The sequence below is a fragment of the Cherax quadricarinatus genome, chromosome 50 (assembly GCF_038502225.1).
Source record: "Cherax quadricarinatus isolate ZL_2023a chromosome 50, ASM3850222v1, whole genome shotgun sequence".
Lineage (NCBI taxonomy): Eukaryota > Metazoa > Arthropoda > Malacostraca > Decapoda > Parastacidae > Cherax > Cherax quadricarinatus.
The window spans coordinates 10,150,398-10,169,600 of NC_091341.1; the positions used below are offsets into that span (position 1 = coordinate 10,150,398).

A 19,203-nucleotide genomic window follows, 5' to 3' on the forward strand; every position below is an offset into this window, starting at 1 on the left:
TCTGAAGTTACCAATACCCCTCTGGCCTCAAATGCCCCCTTCTGGTCTCAGTGTCCCCTTCTGATGGTTTCACAAACCCCCTTCTGATCTCGATGGCCTGATGGTCTAGATGGTCTCTGATCTACAGCAGATGGCCCTCCCCCTCTGATGATTGAGATGGCCCTCATCTTATGGTCCAGAAGGTCCCCCAATGATTGGTCGAGATGTCCCCCCTCCCTCCCCTTTGATGGTCTACGACTCTACTTCATCCCCTCAGCACCAAAACCTTTTCGCGATAATGACTCTTACTAGCTCATCATCCCCAAGATGGTTGTTGGCTTGTCTCGTTACACATCCAAGAGTGGTATAAAATTTTCGCTGTTTTGAATTTAGTGTTTTACCAACGCGTATATAAAATAGTAATAGTGATATAAAATTGTAATATTGAGGAAGTGTGCAGTTTGAAACACTGTTAGATGAGTAGAGGGAGAACTGGGCAGGAATAGGGTGCTGGTGGACCTGGAATGTCAACATGACCCTGGAATAGCATCCTCCTCACCCTTAGATACTCAGTCCAGATGACCGTTAGAAGAGAAGCAGGGAGTGGAGTGATCAGTTGAGCGTGCGGTGACTTGAGGACAGGACGTGTGTTGTTCACATCTAGATTTTGTGTTTGTTCAGATCTAGATTTTGTAAAGATTTTTTGCCCTATTAAAATGAGCGTCGTAAATTATTTGATATACCTGTTCATCCTGTACAAGAAGAGTATGAAAGTAGAACCTGCAAGCGCACACAAGGTGAGGAAATTGGTTTATTGGAGGCCGGCGACTTCAGTTTTCCTTCAACGTGATAATGTTTTGCTCCCGAGAATTGTTATTAACCATTGTAGTTGTATTTGAATTATCATATTTCCGCCATTTCCCAGTTTTTTATTAGTTTATACCTCTGATTTAACAATTCTTACTCCCTCACCTCATGTATCGTTATATCCTATAATTTGAGCTAATTAGTTCCAATTAAAAACTTCCCACTAGACATATTCAAACCATATAAATATTATCATAATTGAATGTCATGACGGAGGGTTAACTAGTTATAGTATTGATAGTTACGTGAGGCTCGTATGCAGGACAGTCGAGTTGGGATAACATGCTACGACGCTGCCTCGTGCGTCTACTTATAAGATATTGCCTCGACAAGATACAACCTCACCAAAAATTGTTTTAACCTAAACATTTTTAACATTCACAAACAGGTCAGTAGTTTCACAAACAGGTCGGTAGTTCCACAAACAGGTCTAGTTTCACAAACAGGTCGATAGTTTCACAGACAGGTCGGTAGTTCCACAAACAGGTCTAGTTTCACAAACAGGTCGATAGTTTCACAAACAGGTCGGTAGTTTCACAAACAGGTCAGTAGTTTCACAAACAGGTCAGTAGTTTCACAAACAGGTCAATAGTTTCACAGACAGGTCAGTAGTTTCATAAACAGGTCGGTAGTTTCCCAAACAGGTAAGTAGTTTCATAAACAGGTTAACAGTGTCACAAACAGGTCAGTCCCCCACACACAGGTCACACGTTAAACAAACAGGTCTTGTTTAGCTTACACAACTGTTTTAACTGCAAGCCTCGAATTTTAGCCAGCCTCATAAAAGCAATGAATACGTTGTTGTTGTTACTTGGTTTCTCTTACCAATGACTAACTAAGCATTTGACAAAAAAAGTATTAGTTTACTTGTGAGTTTTTAACTAACTGAACTTAAAAGTTACGTGCAAATAAATACATAAAACGGCATATTTGCTTATTTACTAATTCTTAAATGTGCATTTAAAAACTAACTACAGTTTGTCTGTATTTTCCTGTTGTAAATCTCATTCTTGTAATATTTCCCTTCCCATTTTTAAGGCCTGATATGAAACCAGGCCTGGGGAGGGGGAGGGTTAGCTCTGGATGTATAAGCAAACACACACACACACACACACACACACACACACACACACACACACACAGAGCTAAGAGGTATGTCCTACGAGGAGAGGTTAAAGGAAATCTACCTGACGACACTGGAGGACAGGAGAGATAGGGGGGACATGATAACGACATACAAAATACTGAGAGGAATTGACAAGGTGGACAAAGACAGGATGTTCCAGAGATTGGACACAGTAACAAGGGGACACAGTTGGAAGCTGAAGACACAGATGAATCACAGGGATGTTAGGAAGTATTTCTTCAGCCACAGAGTAGTCAGTAAGTGGAATAGTTTGGGAAGCGATGTAGTGGAGGCAGGATCCATACATAGCTTTAAGCAGAGGTATGATAAAGCTCACGGCTCAGGGAGAGTGACCTAGTAGCGATCAGTGAAGAGGCGGGGCCAGGAGCTCGGACTCGACCCCCGCAACCTCAACTAGGTGAGTACAACTAGGTGAGTACACACACACACACACACACAGGAAGCAGAGAGAGAGAGGACCTAGTAGCGATCAGTGAAGAGGCGGGGCCAGGAGCTGAGTCTCGACCCCTGCAACCACAATTAGGTGAGCACACACACACACACACACACACACACACACACACACACACACACACACACACACACACACACACACACACACACACACACACACTGTCTCTAAGAAGAAACAGTGAAGCAATTATTTTGTGACCATGTATGAAAGAAAGCATACAGGTCTTGGGTTGCTGAGGGCAAGAAACATGTACGTAGCAATGAAAGTCTTGCAACATTGCAGCGAGAGGTTAATGAATCAAGATTAGTTTGAGAGATTTTGTGAGGTGATTGACGTCTTTAACACTGTAAACCGTGACTGCGTTTATCAATTCTGTACTCGCCTAATTGTACTCACCTAATTGTTGCTACAGGGGTCGAGTCTCAGCTCCTGGCTCCGCCTGTTCACTGAACGCTACTAGGTCCTCTCTCTCCCTGCTCCATGACCTTTATCATACCTCGTCTTAAAACTATGTATGGTTCCTGCCTCTGTATACCTATACGAGTGCTTAAGTATTGGCACGTTCCATGTAGTTGTGCCGAATTAGCAAGAACTCATTTAAAATAAAATTCTTTCTAAAAATTTTATCTTATTCGTTTAAATATATATTTTTTTAATTTATGTTAATGTAAAACTTAATAATTTTTTACCAAAAGAACATTAGAAAGCTTACCTAACCTTACTATAAGAAGCGCAATTTAATTTTGCCTCAAAAGAACCTTAGAAAACTTACCTAACCTTACTATAACAAGCGCAATTTAATTTTACCTAATCCAGTTAAATATATTTTAGATAAGCTTGCAATAATTTAATAATAAACGAACACAATGAAATATTTTTTTTCGTTAGGTTCAGAATGATTTTTGCGAAATTATTGCATACACAAATTTTCGTTTGCCTTATTCGGCAAGAAGAACGTTGTTATTTAAGCCAAAATCGCAAGCTTTACCTATTCAGCACGACATAGTCATAATCTTCTCTTTAGTGTCAGGTCTTGCTTGTAAAGCCTTGCTGTTACGTCATTTTCACGGGCAGGATAAACACCCACGCCTGAGAATGTCGAATAAAAAATTAATGTAGCATTAATATCACTAAGTTTATAAACATTATAAGCACGTTGCTAATAATGTTCATGGTATCTTATAATAATATACAGGATCTGCAGGAACTAGGTAATAATAATTTCGGGTTAAGGTAATACCTGAATGTTTCAACATTCATGACTGGACTTGATATTTATCAGTGTGTCAACGATTTGGGTTGAAATGTATGAAACATATGCAACAGTTAGGTATCTTTATTTCGAAACGTTTCGCCTACACAGTAGGCTTCTTCAGTCGAGTACAGAAAAGTTGATAGAAGCAGAAGAGACTTGAAGACGATGTAATCAGTCCATCACCCTTAAAGTTTTGAGGTGGTCAGTCCCTCAGTCTGGAGAAGAGCATTGTTCCATAGTCTGAAACAACCTGTCGGTATTTTATACCATTTTAATGTTCGATTTGGGTTGAAATGGATTTCTTTGGTGGTACGTTTACTCGCACGCTGAATGTGCAAAAATATTGAAAATAAAAATGAATTTATGAATACGTGGACGGTAGTTTTCCCTCGAATAAAGCTTGATTTATTTGAGATAAATAATGACAAGCTAGATTTTTTTTTTTTTAGGATTAACTTCATGTCCCCTGTACGGTAATTTTTTTTTCTTGCACTGATTTGGCAAAAATTATTTTAATTACCTGGGTGCAATAGTGAATTGATTAGTTTACAGTTTAGCAGAAATACCTTTCAGTGAAATAATCTTTTTTTTTTTTTTTTTTTTTTTTTTTTGTTTTACTGGGGTGCAGGATTCAACAAAATTTGAAACTTTATGCCGTACTGTGTGTGTGTGTGTGTGTGTGTGTGTGTGTGTGTGTGTGTGTGTGTGTGTGTGTTTTCTTTGTGTAAGTGTGCTGGTATATATATGAAACTTAATAAATTATACAAGATTGTTTTAACAACCATAATTTTTAAAGGGGTGGACCAGTAAGCTACCGGAAGGCCTCGGTCAGATGACCAAAAGGTTCAGCTGCGGGTCATCATATGACTAAGACCTACCTCACGGCACACTTGTCCTGTTTTCTGACAAACCTTCCCTGACCCAGATGACATGGATCCAAACCAGTGCCCTGAAAAGATCAACTTCCGGGCAGCTAAAGCATGTTCTAGGCATATTCCCCTGAGAAAGAAGAGGAGCAGGAGTAAACTGGAGAAAGACGCTCCCTCTACAGAAGACGAAGAGTCACTGAGCTCCTCAGGAGTGCTAGAATATCTGATACACGAAAGGAGGAGCTGACCAGGAAAGCGGAAACTATCGAACTTAAGTTAAATGACTCTTGCAGGAACCAGGAGAGACGGGAGGAGCTTAAAGCTATTAGTGAAATTGAAAGAAATTCGAAATATTTCTTTTCATATGCCAAAAACAAGGCAAATACCACATCTAGTTTCGGGCCCTTACTCAGACACGATGGGATTTCCACAGATGACAACAAGGAAATGAGTGAAATACTGAAATCCCAGTACGACTCTGTGTTTAGTGAGCCACTAATCAGTCTGAGGATCGACGATCCAAATGATTTGTTCATGAATGAGCCTCATAACTCCATAAATGTATGCCACATTTCCGACATTACTCTAACTCCGATAGACTTCGAAAAAGCCATTGACAACATGCCCATGCACTCAGCCCCGGGCCCAGACTCGTGGAACTCTTTATTCATTAAGAACTGAAAGAACCCTCTCGCGTGCCCTAAGTACACTATGGAGGAGGAGCTTGGACATGGGTGAAATTCCACAGTCACTTAAAACAACGGATATAGCCCCACTCCATAAAGGTGGCAGCAAAGCATTAGCTAAGAACTATAGACCAATAGCTCTGACGTCCCACATAAAAACCTTTGAAAGAGTGCTAAGAAGCAGGATTGCAAATCACCTGGATTCCCGAAATCTGCACAATCCAGGGCAACATGGGCTCAGGGCAGGTCGCTCCTACCTCTCACAACTACTGGATCACTATGATATGGCCTTGGATGCACTGGAAGAAAATCAGAATGGAGATGTAATATACACAGACTTTGCAAAAGCGTTTGACAAATGCGATCATGGCGCAATAGCGTACAAAATACGTGCTAAAGGAGTAACTGGGAAAGTGGGGAGATGGATCTTCAACTTCCTAACAAATCGAACACAAAGAGTAGTGGTCAACAGAGTTAAATCGGAGGCTGCCATAGTGAAGAGCTCTGTTCCACAAGGCACAGTACTCGCCCCCATCTTATTCCTCATCCTCATATCAGACATAGACAGAGATATACACCACAGCACCGTATCATCCTTTGCGGATGATACTAGGATCTGCATGAGGCTGTCATCTGCTGAGGAGGCGGTTAACCTCCAAGAAGATATAAACAGTTTTCCAGTGGGCAACGGAAAACAATATGATGTTCAATGAGGACAAATTCCAACTACTCCGTTATGGAAAACTGGAGGAGATAATAGCTAGAACAGAGTATACTACAAACTCTGGCCATACAATAGAGCGGAAAAATAATGTAAGGGACCTGGGAGTAGTAATGTCTGAGGATCTTAGTTTCAAGGATCAGAACAGTGCCACGATCACACGTGCAAAGAAAATGATAGGATGAATAATGAGAACGTTCAAAACGAGAGATGCCAAGCCAATGATGATCCTTTTCAAATCCCTTGTTCTCTCTAGGCTGGAATACTGCTGTACATTAACATCTCCATTCAAAGCAGGTGAAATTGCAGATCTTGAGAGCGTACAGAGATCCTCTACTGTACTTATAAGTTCTGTCAAGCACCTTAACTACTGGGAACTCTTGGAAGCACTTGACTTGTACTCGTTGGAACGCAGGAGAGAGAGAGAGAGATATAATCTACACTTGGAAAATCCTGGAAGGAATGGTCCCGAATCTGCACACAGAAATCACTCCCTACGAAAGTAAAAGACTGGGCAGGCGATGCAAAATACCCCCAATTAAAAGTAGGAGCGCCATTGGTACACGAAGAGAAAACACCATAAGTGTCCGGGGCCCAAGACTGTTCAACAGCCTCCCATCAAGCATTAGGGGAATTACCAATAAACCCCTGGCTGCCTTCAAGATAGAGCTGGACAGATATCTTAAGTCAGTGCCGGATCAGCCGGGCTGTGGCTCGTACGTTGGACTGCGTGCGGCCAGCAGTAACAGCCTGGTTGATCAGGCCCTGATCCACCGGGAGACCTGGTCATGGACCGGGCCGCGGGGGCGTTGATCCCCGGAATAACCTCCAGGTAACCAGGTAACCCAACCTAACCTTAATCCACGTGCAGTAAATAGGCTCTGTCCTTAGCAAACTAATCAAGAAAATATGGTGATCTGGTCAGCTGATTCTCTCCGATCTAATCGCATTTAGTCCAGGTTAATACACTCTCAAGTTAGACGCACCTGATAATACTCTAGGGAAGCCTCCAGACTCGAGCCTCGTCAGTCAGTTTACGTGTGACGAATTAGTTATTGACGTTTTGAGGCTTTGTGCACACTTCCCCTGATTTCCTTCTACGCTTCTCATGTTGCCTATTCTTCCAGCCATCCGTTTATTTGTGAATTAATTTTTTATTGTATTCATAAATATATCCTTGGATGTAAATGATGTACACCGAGCGAGACTTTGGCATAAAAAACTTGTTCTTAAATAATTTCAATGAAATATCAAAGCATTAACTACATCTACTGACATCCACTCAACTATTAATGAAGTTAACTAATCATTAAACGAAATCAGCCAATTTATCAATCACCCAGTCAACCAAGAATGATTTTATTGAGATGAGTCACAAAACAGCCGTCTCCCCCTTGCATAAAAGCCACCAATATTAATGTTTCTTTCCCCTGCTGTGCGGTGACTTTCTTCTTCCCACGTCACTCGCCCTCTACCGTCCACCCTCTCAAAAAACCTGGACCATCCCTAGTCCAGCCTTTAGGTACACGGTGGTCGTGGTGCCAGAGTGATGGTTGTACTGGTGATGCAAGGGTGGGGAGGTGGTAGTGTGGGTGGTGGTGGTGGTTGTATTGGTAATGCAAGGGTGGGGGATGGGGGTGGTTGTACTAGTGTGAGGTGACGGTTGATGCTAGAGGCCACTGGCATGACTGGTAAGAAAAATCTTTGAAGCTGCTAAGGTGGCTAATCACCATTTTTTATGGAGTAACATGAATTTGACAACCCAGGTCATCGTGGCTTTAGGCCGGGCAGCGGGAGTAAGGAAACTAAAAACTCATCAAAGGTATGCCAAAGGTACAAGTTCCTGTCTCTTACAGCCACTACGAGAAACTCAGAGAAATTAGAAATTTAAAATGTTGATATTGTGTACAAGAATTTTACAAAGGTATTTGACAAATGTAATCATGGCCATGAGGGTTAAGCGCTTGCTCATGAATATAATACTAATACCGGGCGTTGATGCCCGGAACACCCTCCAGGTATACTTCCATTGAAAAGTTCTTATTATCCCTTCGATCTATCTTATCAACACACCTTGTTAATTATAGTGTAGTTCCAAGGACCGACGCTGGAGAGACTCCATATCCAGAGTGGATAAATACCAGGATGTCGGTAATGGGTCTTATATTTTAGTGTCTTATATTTAACCACCGGCCTTACGCATATTTTTTTTATGAAAATACGATGATAGGAAACCACGAAGAATGAACGTATAATTAACTATTTTGAAAAAGCCATTATTAAATTATTTTTTACACCAGTTAACACCCCTCACCATGTGCAGTGGGATGCAAGAACAAGTCTATTAAACATGGGCTTTTCAAGTGACTTGATAAGTCCACTGTGTGGACGAAACGTTGTTAGTAAAGTTTACATATACATGTAACTACATTTGTCTCCTTACCATCGTGTCATACCATTACCTACCCAGTTTGTATCACCCTACTATATAAGTGGAACACTATCCTAGTGTTACTTTTTAAAGATGTTATATTTGCATTAAAATGATAAACTGATATTAAATTATGATTTGTTTGATGTGTTAAAGTTTTAAGTAATAATGGTATGTTACAAATACTACCGTTACTAAGCCTAGTACCAGCCTTTATAAAAAATCGGCCTCCGTGATTTAAATTTTCATAATAGAATTGTGTATGAACATTTCGTGTTTGTTTTCATGCAAGTCCTCTTTTTTTTATGCTGCCGTTTGAATATGAATATGCAGACGGCAGATAGTTTCGTCGTGGTACTGCATTTTTTCCCCTGCCTACTCCCCTGCTTTTATATATCCTGCATAATATTTACTGCAGTATTGTTCTTTACATACTTAATGTTGGGTTGCAGCGCTCTCCCCTTCCCACCTGTGCTCACAATTTTGTAATGTTGATGAAATTGAATGTCACTAATCGATCGGTGTAACTGGCTGTGATCAATACCAAGGATAGGCGCAGCAGGGAGCAGATGGATGAAGTGTGTGGGTGGTGTGTAAGGGGGTGTATATGTATGTACGTGTGTGTAATTATATTTGTGGGTAGCATGTGTGCTTGCATTCTAGAGCAACTTTAAATATCATCACTGGGTGACATGATGGCTTGCCGCATGGCAGTTTCCCTGGACTGAATAATATATTATGTTTAAGAATAACAAGCCTGAAGTGGAGTGATGCTATATTATGATCTCACTCATGGCATGGCTTGGATAACTAGAGCGGAAACTGGTATGTTAAAACTGTGGTTTGCTGTTCAAATATTTTTCTTTGACGAAGAAGCGAAGTAATTAAACTTCGTTTGTTTATTATGCTATGCTGAAGTGGGATACTATAAGAACACTTTGATTATTCTACTCATTTCCTATTTCGAACTAGAATGTTACCAAATTTGATGTATGTCTTCATCGTGATTTAATATTTTTACGATAGTGATAAACTATGATAGAAACTTGCTAGTTGGCCTTGCAACTCTATTGTCTTCCCGTTTCTCTATTAACTTCCCGTTTTCTTTTGGTGCAGGTTCTCAGTTGAAGACTGCAGCATCAGCCAGCAGCAGCCGCTCTACCTCACCAGCCAACGGCAGTAGCTCTTTCATCCCCCAGCCAAGAAGCCATGGTGGACGAGCATCTCTCAACGAGAAGCACTCCAAGTAAGTATCCCACATAGCTTTTACTTTTGAGGACTCATGCTCCCACTGGTCCTGGTCATCTTGTACACTTGTATCACTGAAGTATATAGTATCAAAAACTGGTATTGTAATATTAATTAGGTCGTTGTTCCTTCCGAGGGCCTGTTAATGAGCTGTAGTAGTAGTGATTCGATATATTGCTCCTGAATCTCGAGCTGTCTTGTAGTAATGTCAGGAAATGCCACAAATACACGTCACTGCGGACCAAATAGTAAACGTGCTCCCTGGTGCTGTCTAGTGTTTTGTACATGTACATACGTCTGTATAATGCAGTTAAGATGTACCGCGTTTAGAATGTGTGTAGTTTATTCAGAATGTATTGATCATCAGTGTATTTGGTGTTAATGAATTTAGTTTTGGATGTTTTTAAAAACAGGTATTGCCAACGTCATCGTTATCTAATCAGCTCTAGACATGTGGATTTTTTTTTCGAATAGTTTGATTGTCAAGATTTTTAATTTGTCCGAGAAATTGAACAGTTTACAGTTTACATTCATTAGTTGCATTTAATTAACTATGATTGTGAAACAGCAAGTTTACATTTTAGACCCTTGTAATCAGCGGTAATTGAATGAGAAATTGATTACTTCCACGAAGGAATTAATATGGTATTCCCTTGTTATTTCTGGAAGGTTTTGCATAACTATTACGTTTGTTGTTTATGCGAGTAATAAATGCCTTATCCTTTCAGTAAGTGAATTTCACCAGATTGTATTTAACCATATTAATAAGTGGTATTTTAAAATTAACAGCTGCAAGCAACTAAGAGGATCATGAATATGGAGCATTTATTCTTATCACTCACTAATTCGCATCGCACTACCGAATAATGCTTCAACATGGAGGGAATATTACCATGACGGAGGATCAAGACTTCAGTACCGTACACGCTGCTAAATGACATACAAGGGGTTTGTGCCTACCTGGAGGGTATTCCTGGGATCAACGTCCCCGCGGCCCGGCCCACGACCAGGCCTCCCGGTGGATCAGGGCTTGATATGGCACCGACTTTGAAGTATCTGTCCAGCTCCCTCTTGAAGGCAGCCAGGGGCTTATTGGTAATTCCCCTTATGCTTGGTGGGAGGCTGTTGAACAGACTTGGGCCCCGGACACTTATGGTGTTTTCAAGTCTTAGTGTACCAGTGGCGCCCCTACTTTTCATTGAGGGTATTTTGCATCGCCTGCCCAGTCTTTTACTTTCGTAGGGAGTGATTTGTGTGTGCAGATTCGGGGCCATTCCTTTCAGGATTTTCCAAGTGTAGATTATGATATATATCTCACCTGCGTCCCAGCGAGTACAAGCCGTGTTTCCAAGCGTTCCCAGTAGTTGAGGTGTTTGATGAACTTATATGTGCAGTAAAGGTTCTCTGTACACTCCCTAGATCTACAGTTTCACCTGCTTTGAACGGAACGTTAATGTACAACAGTATTCCAGCCTAGAGAGAACAAGTGATTTGAAAAGGATCATCATTTGTTTGGCATCTCTAGTTTTGAACGTTCTCATTATCCATCCTATCTTTTCTTTGCAGTTGTGATCGTGGCACTGCTGTGATCCTTGAAAGTGAGATCCTCAGACATTACCACTCCCAGGTCCCTCACATTATTTTTCTGGTCTATTGTGTGATCAGAGTTTGTAGTATACTCTGTTTTAATTATCTCCTCCAGTTTTCCATAACGGAGTAGTTGGAATTTGTCCTCATTAAACATCATATTGTTTTCCGTTGCCCACTGGAAAACTTTGTTTATATCTTCTTGGAGGTTAACCGCGTCCTCAATAGATGACAGTCTCATGCAGATCCTAGTATCGTTTGTAAAAGATGACACGGTACTGTGGATTATATCTCTGTTTGATATGAGGATGAGGAACAGGCTGGGGGCGAGTACTGTGCCTTGTGGAACAGAGCTTTTCACTATGGAAGCTTCCGATTTAACTCGGAAGCTCGTAAGAAACATTTCTTTACTCGGTCACAAGAGTCATTCTTTTCTGGGTCACCACACCACTGTTGTCTTTGTCTCCAAGGAATTAGAGGTACCCTCCCTTTTCTTGTTTCAACTCTGATTACTTCCCATTTCCCAGGCACGGGGTGACTCCTACGTGTTGAGCCCTTCACATGAATATTATATAATGTCTTTGTCAAGGTCTGTAGTGGATTAGCACACACTCGAGTTGTGGTGAGGTGGGGAAGCCTGCCACTGTACAGTGGTGATGAAAGAGAAGGGTGACACGGGGATGGTCCTGAGTTTCTGGTACAAAGACGAGTGAAGAGTTACTTTCTAGAATCAAGGCTGGGGAGATGTGTACTTCCTTAGAGAGAGAGAGAAATAGATTGATTGATAGATATGGATGGGTGACAGTTTGTTAATAACGAGAAAGTGGGAAAGGTAGAGTTGACAATTTCAGGTTGCGAGGAGGGGAAAGTTGACACTTTCCGGGGAGAGTGGAGGAAATATCTTATGACATTTTTGGTTCACCAGAGAAAGAGAGAAGCAGATACTACCTGGCAACAAGGGGTGACGGGAAACTTGACACTAACGACATAAGAGTGGAGTAAACTGACACCTCACAAATACAAGTGCTTAGTTTTTAAGTGTCAGTTGAGTGTCACAAATGCTTGACTCTTAAAGTGTCACAGCTCAGACAGGACATTCCTGGGACGCACGAGTCTTCCTGCAGCATTTAATTAGTGGTAAATTAATATGGAGAGAGGGAGCATGAAGCGATAAAAAGGGTATATATGAGGAAGGGGAGGAGACGACGTGATAGCGATCGGGCAGGAGGAATGAGAGGGTGGAGGCAGTGGTAGTGGAAAACCTGAGATAGTGGAAGTAGTGAGAGAGAGGAAACCATGAGGGGGAAAAGGGTGGAAGTATAGAGGGGGATAGGTAAACCTGTGATGGTCGATGGTCGAGCATGTTGTTGAAGTTCACACTTCAATAGTATGCCTTCCAACCCTTGGACGTCACCCACACAACCTTCCATTATCACCATATTTATGCTCTTGATCAACCTTCCTTCCTTAATGACAAAATCATCTCAGCCCCCTGTTCTTCTCCCTCAATTAAACTATTGATATCACACCGTATTCTAATTTATTCGCTCTTTATTCTCTGCACAATATTTAGACGACATAATGATTTTGGACATGACATTCCCACTTCTCCCAGTCTCGTCTTAACTGCCACACACTAAAGCCTTGCCTCACACTCACCAACATACTCGTACATGCAATACAATCGCAGACAGACGATCTTAATTAACACTGCAAGACAAGGCACGGGGGATGGAAATAAGAACATAAGAACGAAGGAACACTGCAACAGGCCTACTGACCCATGCGGAGCAGGTCCATGCCCCCCCGGATTAGACCAATGACCCCCCCCCCGGATTAGCCCAATGACCCACCCAGTCTGGTCACCTCCACTCAAGGATGGAGCACTGCACCAGACCCAGCAGCACAAGCTAGTCAGGTTCAACTCACACCCACCCACACCCACTCAAGTACTTTCACACGTTTCCGTGCGTCATCAGGAGCTATGTAATGTTGCAAGAGTAGCAGCATGAGGAATGAGGGGAGATTTTCTTAGTAGGGTAACGTGGTGACAACAACCAGCTCTACACATTTCATAGCTCTTGATGACGCACGGAGACGTGCGTAAGTGCTTAAGCTGAAGATTTCCCCCCCCCCCCCCACTTGTGGCACGTTTTGCATACTCGTACATGTGTATTTACCAGTATCAATATACCTTTTGCATCAAATGAAATACATTTTTGTTTCTAGTCTAAACACACTCACGCTCTCTCCCCACATCTTTCATAGACTCGTCTGCACTCTTGGAAATCTAAACTTTACTTCATTCTCCTTTCTTCCACTCTGACGTTTAGTCTTTCATTCCCTAGACATCTCAATCTCATCATCTTAATACTTTTCTGGGTTCATTATACTTGTTTATACACACTTCGAAATCCCTTTTCCAACTGTAGTCATCTTCAGAATGTACCAAAAGCACAGCGTCATCAGGAAAGAGCAACTGTGACAACTCCCACCTAACATCAGATAAACATTATCTTAAAAGACCACTCCTCCTCTTTTTACAATAACCTTTACTTATTTTACATTGCCAGCAATAAACCCTAAACAATCACCATGCCATCATATCTATTTTTTTTCATGTTCACCATATTCAAAACATGTTTACCAAGTTTTGAACATGGTACACACACACACACACACACACACACACACACACACCACACACACACCACACACACACACACACACACACACACACACACACACACACACATATACATACATATATATATATATATATATATATATATATATATATATATATATATATATATATATATATATATTATATATATATATATATATTATATATATATATCTTTTCAAAAAGTCGGCCGTCTCCCACCGAGGCAGGGTGACCCAAAAAAGAAAGAAAATCCCCAAAAAGAAAATACTTTCATCATTCAACACTTTCACCACACTCACACATTATCACTGTTTTTGCAGAGGTGCTCAGACTACAATAGTTTAGAAGCATACACATATAAAGATACACAACATATCCCTCCAAACTGCCAATATCCCAAACCCCTACTTCAAAGTGCAGGCATTGTACTTCCCATTTCCAGGACTCAAGTCCGACTATATGAAAATAACCGGTTTCCCAGAATCCCTTCACTAAATATTACCCTGCTCACACTCCAACAGATCGTCAGGTCCCAAGTACCATTCGTCTCCATTCACTCTTATGTAACACGCTCACGCACGCTTGCTGGAAGTCCATTATATATATATATATATATATATATATATATATATATATATATATATATATATATATATATATATATATATATATATATATATATATATATATATATATATATATGCAATAAGATCACAGTAAACAGGTGATTTCAGAATATGCAAAACAACCACTCTGAAAGAAAAAAATTCCAAGCGCTTTCGTGACTACTCACATTATCAAGGAACTATGAAAGTGAAGCATCCAAGGAAGCTATATAAGGGGTCGGCCAGCACCTCACTATCAGATCCCACAACGGTTAAACACCTGACGCGCGCCGACCCAACTTGGATAGGTCCTTTGCACAACTCACAACTTGTGGGGTGAGTTGTGCAAAGGACCTATCCAAGTTGGGTCAGCGCGCGTCAGGTGTTTAACCGTTGTGGGATCTGATAGTGAGGTGCTGGCCAGACCCCTTATATAGCTTCCTTGGATGCTTTACTTTCATAGTTCCTTGATAATGTGAGTAGTCACGAAAGCGCTTGGAATTTTTCTATTCTTTCAGAGTGGTTGTTTTGCATATATATATATATATATATATATATATATATATATATATATATATATATATATATATATATATATATATATATAAATCATCTTTTTTAACAAGTCGGCCGTCTACCACCGAGGCAGGGTGACCCAAAAAAAGAAAGAAAATCTCAAAAAAAGAAAATACTTTCATCATTCAACACTTTCACCTCTCACATAATGAATGTTTTTGCAGAGGTGCTCAGAACACAACAGTTTAGAAGCATATACCTATAAAGATACACACACACACACACACACACACACACACACACACACACACACACACACACACACACACACACACACACACACACACATATATATATATATATATATATATATATATATATATATATATATATATATTCCTGGGGAAGTGAAACAGAATTCTTCCCCCGTAAGTCATGCGTGTCGTAAGAGGCGACTAGAATGCCAGGAGCAAGGGGCTAGTAACCCCTTCTCCTGTATAAATTACTAACATTAAAAAGATAAACTTTTGTTTTTCTTTTTGGGCCACCCTGCTTCGGTGGGATACGGCCGGTTTGTTATATATACATGTATATATAATTATATTGTGTATGTATGTATATATATATATATATATATATATATATATATATATATATATTATTGTGTGTGTGTCGTGCCGAATAGGTAAAACTTGGGATTTTGGCTTAAATAGCAACGCTCTTCTTACCGAATAAGGCAAGCTAAAATTTGTGTATGCAATAATTTCGCAAAAATCATTCTGAACATAAAAAATATATATTTGTTTGTTTATTAAATTTTTGTAAACTTAACTAAAATATATTTAGTTGGATTAGGCTAAACTAAATTGCGCAATTAGCAAGAACTCGTTTAAAATTAAATTCTTTTTAAAATTTTCTCTTATACGTTTAAAATATATTTTTTTCATTTATGTTAATGTAACATTAATAAATTTGTACCAAAAGAACCTTAGAAAACTTAACCTTATTATAACAAGTGCAATTTAATTTAGCCTAATCTAATTAAATATATTTTAGATAAGTTTGTTTACAATAATTTAATAAAGAAACACAATTAAATATATTTATTTCGTTAGGTTCAGAATGATTTTTGCGAAATTATTGCATACAACATATACCTTTGAAGAGTTTCGAGAGTTTATCTACTTTCTTGAGCCCGGCCATCGTCTGGTGTTTGCCTGGTCAACCAGGCTGTTGCTGCTGGAGCCCCGTTTCACCACACATCCATCACAGCCTGGTTGATCTGGCACCTGGTGAAGATACTTGTCCAGTTTCCTCTTGAAGGCTAATACACTTGTTCCAGCAGTGTTTCTGATATCTTCTGGTAAGATGTTGAAAAGTCTGGGACCCCGGATGTTGATACAGTGTTCCCTTATTGTCCCCACCGCACCCCTGCTCCTCACTGGGTTTATTTTATACTTCCTCCCATATCTCTCACTCCAGTATGTTGTTGTGGCAGTGTGCAGATTTGGGACCAGGCCCTCGAGTACTTTCCATTGGTACACTAAGAGAAAACACCATAAGTGTCCGGGGCCCAAAACTGTTCAACAGCCTCCCATCAAGCATTAGGGGAATTGCCAATAAACCCCTGGCTGCCTTCAAGAGAGAGCTGGACAGATACCTAAAGTCGGTGCCGGATCAGCCGGGCTGTGGCTCGTACGTCGGACTGCGTGCGGCCAGCAGTAACAACCTAGTTGATCAGGCCCTGATCCATCGGGAGGCCTGGTCGTTGACCGGGCCGCGGGGGCGTTGATCCCCGGAATAACCTCCAGGTAACCTCCTCCGCTCCAATGAGTACTTGCAGGCGTTCCCAGTAGTTTAGGTGCTTTACTGGCTCAATGTGAGCCGTAAACGATCTCTGTATTTGTTCCAGCTCTGATATTTCTCCTGCCTTGAACGGGGCCGTCAGCACTGAGCAATATTCTAAGTGAGGGAGCACTAGTGATTTGAAGTGTCACCATCGGCATTATTTCCCTTGTTTTGAAAGTTCTCAATACCCACCCAGTCATCTTCCTGGCTGTCGTGATCTTTGTCTTGTTATGATCTTTAAAAGAAAGGTCCGCTGACAATTATTCCCAGGTCTTTTACGTATTCCTTACGTTCTATTTGGCGACCCTCTTGAGTTTTGTATATAGTGCTCCTTTTGAGTTCTTCATTCTTTCCATACCTAAGCAGCTGGAACTTATCACCATTGAACGTCATATTCTTGCTAAATGACCAGTTTTATCTGTTACACACACACACACACACACACACACACACACACACACACACACACACACACACACACACACACACACACACACACACACACACACACGCACGCACGCCAAGCACGTAAGGAAATTATAGAAAGTGCAAAAGTTTGCATCAAGACTGGTCGTGGAACTAAGGGGCATGTCCTACTAGGAGAGGTTAAGAGAAATCGACATGACACTGGAAGACAGGAGAGGTCGTGGGGATATGATAACGACATACAAAATACTGAGAGGAATCGACAAGGTATATAGTACCTGGTAGTGAACCCTTTATGTATGGACAAGTAAGGTAACGCTCACAAATAACCCGCATTTAGGAGAAAACACTTACGATGACGTTCCTGTCCGTACTGAGCCAATCTTACGTCACAACTTGAAATGTTCCAGCCACGGTATTGGAACTATTCTGCGAGGTACCAAGCCTAACCCATTTCCCACGATTTTTACTTACCAGTATTTACCCCCTTTTAAGAGAGGAGCGGTTCATGAAGAGCTCTTGAAATGAGGCATTAGAGCAAAGTCTCTTTCGACAGATCAGGTGAATCCCTCATACCTTGTCTGCAGACTGTTATTACATCACGATCTTTATAATAATGTAAGTTACGGATTATTAGAGATACATTTTGTGGAAGATGACTAGTGGACTTTGAAGTGTTTTAATTGTCTTATGATAACGAATTTCAGCAGCATAACAGCAAATTTGTCACGGCAGCAGCAAGTTGGTAATCATAGGAATATGTTAGAGAGAGCAAGTACACTGTGTACCGATAACGGCGGCAACATTTTGTTTCAGAGTGTTAGATAACGAATAAGTGCCAGTGCTTTTGAACTTGTGCAGTCTGCTAAACCAATCTTCCCGTCCTAGCTATCCTAAGCCTAATTTCAAGGCCTTGTACGCACTTGTCTAAGAACATTGCGTAGTAATTGTCGTTGATGTGCACACTGATTTTATAAAGGTGCTGGAGAAACGCAATCACTGGATGATTGTACACAAAATGAAGTTAAAGGCACAACGGGGAAAGTAGGCAGACATATTTTCAACTTTGAAAGATACAACAGAAAGAGTAGTTTTAAACAAAACAAAAAATCCATCATTTAGTGAGGTAAAAAGCTCATGAGTACACCAAGGCATAGTCCTGGCGCCTTTAATGTTTCTTATCCTTGTAGCAGACAGATAATAACACACGGCACAATTTTTTATGATTATTTGCGGATAATCCCAAAATAAGCATGAAAATCATCTCTGTAGAAGGCACAGAAAAAATGTAGGAAGATATAAGCAGGAATTTCCAGTTTACAGTATAACTTTTAGTGGTGATAAGTTCCAGCTTACATATGAAAAGAGTGAAGAACTCAAGATCATCATCAAATAGAACAAAAGCCATATGAAAGACCTGGGAGTAATAATGTAAGTACCACTTTCTTTCAAAGAACACAGTAAGGGAAATGCCGTGATAGTCGGGAAAATGATGGTGAATAACAAAAAGTTTCAAAACAATGGAAATAATGCCAGTGGTGAGACTACAAATCGCTTGTGTTTTCTCTTTTAGAGCATTACTTAGTGCTGACGCCCCCGTCTAGGGCAGGAGAGATATCGAAGCTGAAACAGATACGGAGATTATTTATGGCTCTCATAGAGCAGTAAATCACTTTAAATACTGGAAAGTGCTTAAGGGCTTTGTCCCAAATCTGCACACTGCTATAACATACTGGAGTGGTAGATCTACCTGGAGGGCATTCCAGGGATCAACGCCCCCGCGGCCTGGTGCATGACCAGGCCTCCCGGTGGATCAGGGACTGATCAGCTAGGCTGTTATTGCTGGCCGCACACAGTCCAACGTACGACCCACAGCCCGGCTGATTGGGCACTGAC

The 19,203-nt window shown here is 40.8% G+C and overlaps 1 protein-coding gene across 7 annotated transcripts in view; it reads left to right on the plus strand.

The window, feature by feature from the left end:
* LOC128695334 (protein sickie) overlaps positions 1-19,203 on the plus strand; it is a gene marked incomplete at its 3' end in the record, with an annotated part of 543,730 nt that overhangs the window by 356,491 nt on the left and 168,036 nt on the right. For all 7 annotated transcript variants that reach the window (XM_070095408.1, XM_070095412.1, XM_070095410.1 and 4 more), the window contains 1 exon segment: positions 9,526-9,655. In XM_070095408.1, coding sequence (XP_069951509.1) covers positions 9,526-9,655 — 130 coding nt within the window.